At 65.0% G+C, this 3,985-nt stretch overlaps 1 protein-coding gene across 1 annotated transcript; it reads right to left on the reverse strand.

Moving 5' to 3' along the window:
- Positions 1-802: 802 nt before the first annotated feature.
- On the reverse strand, positions 803-2,683 carry LBX1 (ladybird homeobox 1). The gene is made up of 2 exons (XM_045878655.3): positions 2,178-2,683; positions 803-1,476 (listed from the first exon to the last, which is right to left on the reverse strand). The coding sequence occupies exons 1-2, from the start codon at positions 2,500-2,502 to the stop codon at positions 962-964; spliced, it is 840 nt and encodes a 279-aa protein (XP_045734611.1). The 5' UTR covers positions 2,503-2,683; the 3' UTR covers positions 803-961.
- Between the last annotated feature and the right edge of the window lie 1,302 nt (positions 2,684-3,985).

A 3,985-nucleotide genomic window follows, 5' to 3' on the forward strand; every position in this document is an offset into this window, starting at 1 on the left:
CACCCTTGTCTGGCCAAGTGGAGCTAGGAGCAGGAATAGGGCGTTGGAGACTGCAATCAGACCCAGAGCTGCGGAGGAGGTGGGGTGAGGGCTTCGGGTGGCCTCCTCTCAGTCTCTGTCACATGCAGAAAAATTCTAAAAAGAGTAAAAAATAGTTCTAGGGCTTTGGGTTCCATTTTAGTTGGCTGATTGGTTGGACTTCCCCCTGCTTTGTCCTGAAGACCCGGACCCCAGCAGTCAATCCAAGGAAAATGAGAGAGGGCGAGGAGGAATCTTAAAAATAGCGTCAGTGGGCATCGGGAGGCAGAAATGGCATCGAAAACAGACTTCTGGGGACGGGGGTAGGGGAGAGAAAAGATCGATTTGAAACTTGCAAGTCAGGACCCGGCTGTCCCCCTCAGCCCCTTCCCACGCGGGGAAAAGGGGCAGAAGGAAATAAAAGAAGTCAACTGCAATAGGCCTAGGGAGGCGAGGAGGAAGAGGGCCAGTGCATTCGCCACATGCAGAGAAAAATCAAAACAGTCGGGGCGGGCCCCCTCCTCCAGATCGCGGGGTTAAGTGTTCGTTACCCTCCATACTGCCTGGCCCTCAGCAAACCCAGCAGCCTGAGAGCTTTGAAAACATGGAAATCTCCGAGATTTTAAAAAATAAAAGAAAGAAAACAGTCAGGCTGAGATGGGAAGAACCCGCTATGTAAGCTTAAATATTTATACAGGAGCCATACAGAATTGCACGGCGAGGGCTCCCGGGGCGGCGGAGGCCGCGCGCGGCGGCCGGCCCGGCCGGCCAGCCCGGGTTTATTGCTTCGAGAGGGAGGAGGCAGCTGCCGGGAGCTGAGTCCGGGCCAGGGACGGGGGGAGAAGGCGGGAGTTGCGAGGAGGTCCCAGCTCCCCTCGGCGGTCCGGGAGGCGGCGGGCGTACCGGCGCTGGGGGCCCAGAGCGGCGGAGGATCCCGGGCGGCTCAATCGTCCACGTCGATCTCTTCGTCTTCCTCGTCCTCTGAGCAGTCCTGGCTGCTGGCCGGCTGGTCCGTGAGCGGGGAGCCAGGAGAGAGCTGCAGGGGCCCGGCGCCCGGGGCCTGCGGGGCGCCTGGGGGGAGCGCCGGAGAGCCAGGCCTCGACTTGGCCCTGCCGCCGCCACCGCCGCCCGCGGCCTCCGAGTTCTGCTCGAGTTCGGCCAGCGCCACGATGTCCATCTGCCCGCTGGGGCCCAGTTTCTTGGCGGACTCCACGTCGGCCTTCATCTCCTCCAGGTCCCGCTTGAGCTTGGCACGCCGATTCTGGAACCAGGTGATGACCTGAGCGTTGGTGAGACCCAGCTGCTGCGCGATTTGGTCGCGATCGGCGGGGGACAGGTACTTCTGGTAGAGGAAGCGCTTCTCCAACTCGTAGATCTGGTGGTTGGTGAAGGCTGTTCGCGACTTTCGCCGCTTCTTGGGGGTCTGCCTCTGCCCGAAGATGGTCATCCCGTCGCGGCCTGCGAGGAAACCATAGGTATAGGCTTGCGCCGGGGGAGAGGAGACCACACCCGGGCTCTCTTTCACCCCACCCAGGCCCTTCCGGCCTGAGGTCTGTTGCAGTTCCCTTCTCGGATTTGATTCGGCCTCCCCGACTAGGGCAAGCCTCGCCTAAGGCAAACCTTCCCCCCCGCTCCTGTCTACCGGAAGTCTCTAGGAAAAATTGTTTTAGTCTCTGCTCCCCACCTAGGAGTTGATTTGAAAGGCCCGAGGTCGCTAGAGCACAACGGAGCCAGACAGGGACGCCCCGACTGCTGGGTGAATGTTGATTCTACACCTCTTCCCAATCACCCCGATTCTATCCCTACCCATAAAAAGTCCTAGCTGAAAGGCTCTCCGTTCTCCAACCCAGGAACAGGGCGAGGAGCGCCCAGGCCACTGGGAACGGGAGGGAGCCAAGCAGAGCAGGCAAACTGCGGAGAGATCTTGGGTTCCCGCCATCCCTCCTGGGTCACTCGACTCTGGCCTATCCAGAGGTCCCTAGGACATAGGGTTTGGGTCCTGTCCCACTCATTTCCACTCCCAGCGGCAGCGGCTTGGGCTGGAGGGCCCTGACGGCAGGCGCGGGAGGAGGCGGGCAGAGGCACAGGGCACAAAGAGTGGGGCACCGGGAGCGGGTCGTGGGGTGCTGGGCGCAGGGGAACCCAGCGGCGGCGCCTACCTTCGGCTGCCTGCAGGACGCTGACCTCCAGCCCCTTAAAGGTCTTGCTGGCGAGCTCCTCCAGCGCGCACAGCGGCGAGGTCTGCGAGAGCAGCGCGCGGCCCGCCAGGGGCAAGCCGCCCGGCGCGTGCTTGTCCGCGGCCGCCAGCAGGTGCGCCGCCCCGCACAGCGAGTAACTTCTCCGCACAGAAGGCTTGTTGAGGATGTCCTCGATGCTGAACGGAGTCAGCGGCTTGTTGGAGTTGGCGGGAGGCGGCAGGTGATCCAGTGGGCTGCGCCGCCGCTCTTCCCCCGGCGCCGCCTTGCCATCCTCCTTGGAAGTCATCTCGGCCTTGTTTGGGGGCCCGGCCGGGGCGGCTCGGGCCGCGGGGACCCAGCCCGCGGGCAGCTCGGGCGCCGGGCGGCGCGGGTGGGCGGCAGCGGCGGGCGGGAAGGAGGCCGCGCCGGGCCAGGCGCCGGACCGGGCGCGGGGCCGATTAGCGCAGCGGCAGAGGCGAGCAGAGCCGCACGGGGCCCCGGGAGGAGGGCGCTGACGCGGGCGCCGCTGCCGCCGGGGCTTCCAGCAATCCGGGGCCCGAGCCGGGGCGCGCCGCGCGGGGCTCCAGTTTCGCCAGCCCCGGTGCTATTTAAAGGTGTCAGGTGGCTCCGCGGCGGCTCCTGGCCCCGGGTCCTGGCGGCGGCAGTTGGAAAAGCCGAGGCGAGGGCGCCGAGCCCGTACTGCGAGGGGAGGCGGAGAGATGGGGCAATTGACTATTGCTAACAAGTTAGCCTTGATCGAGGAGTAATCAATTATCTGCAACGGCACTTCCCTGTTTCTCTCTCCTTTCTCCCTTTCTCCTCTCTCTTCTTTCCCTCTGTTCTCTCTCCTCCTGTTCTCTCTCTCCCTCCCTCTCTCTCTTCTCTCTTCTCTGCTCCCCCCCGTCTCTCTCCTTCTCTCCCTCTCCCTCGTCCTCTCTTTCACTCTCTGTCTGTCCAATGCAGGCGGCTCTAAGTTGGGAAGCTCATTAATTAGCGGGCCGGGGGTAGGAGGAGCCGGCTGGAATTAGCCTGCCTAATGCGCCTGTCAGTCCGGGCGCTGCGCCGCGCTCGGCCCGAGCTGTTTGTAAATTACATTAGCGGCGCCTTTATTGCACCCGAACCTCGGGCGACTCAAAAGCCGCCACCCCCACCCCAAACTGCGAGCCTCGCTCCCGGCGCACCCGCCTCCCGCCGGCCTGCCTGCGATGGCAGCGCTGGCCCGGAGGTCTCAGGCTCTCCGACCCGGGATTTGGCGCCCGAGAAGGGCGGCGTGAGCCCAGCCGGAGAGGGACGCGGCCGCCGCGCGGGCCAGGTAAGACCAGGAGCCTGGGTGGGCCCCGCCGCCGCCCAGTGCGGACTTTGCCGAGCTGAGATCAAGGACCCAGCGTCCCTACCCCTCGACCCTCCTTGTCCGTCACCCCCGGCCTTGGTCCATGCGCCTGGGGAGAGGGAATCTGCAGCTTCCAGGCTGGCCCGCGGGAGGTCCGTGTGGGTACTGCAGCCCTGGGTGAGGCGACACGGGACAGGGGTGGAGGATCCCAGGGGTTGAGGGGAGGGGGTCAGCCAGAGGACTCAGTCTTCCCCAGCCGAGAGGCGGAGGGGGGAGTTATTGGTGGCTCCAGGCCCCTCTCCACCGGCCTGAGCCCGAAGCGACAACCTTACCTCTTCCGGCGGTCTTGCACACTCTTCGGGCCAGGGCTCTCCCGGCCGACTGGGGCCACGGGACCGCCTGGTGACCGGCGCCCGACCGGGCAGCCGGGCCGGTTGCCTGGGCTAACGGGGCCGGCTCG

Source organism: Mirounga angustirostris, unplaced genomic scaffold (genome assembly GCF_029215605.1).
Source record: "Mirounga angustirostris isolate CCGP_5_RB_7025 unplaced genomic scaffold, mMirAng1.0.hap1 SCAF_6, whole genome shotgun sequence".
NCBI lineage: Eukaryota > Metazoa > Chordata > Mammalia > Carnivora > Phocidae > Mirounga > Mirounga angustirostris.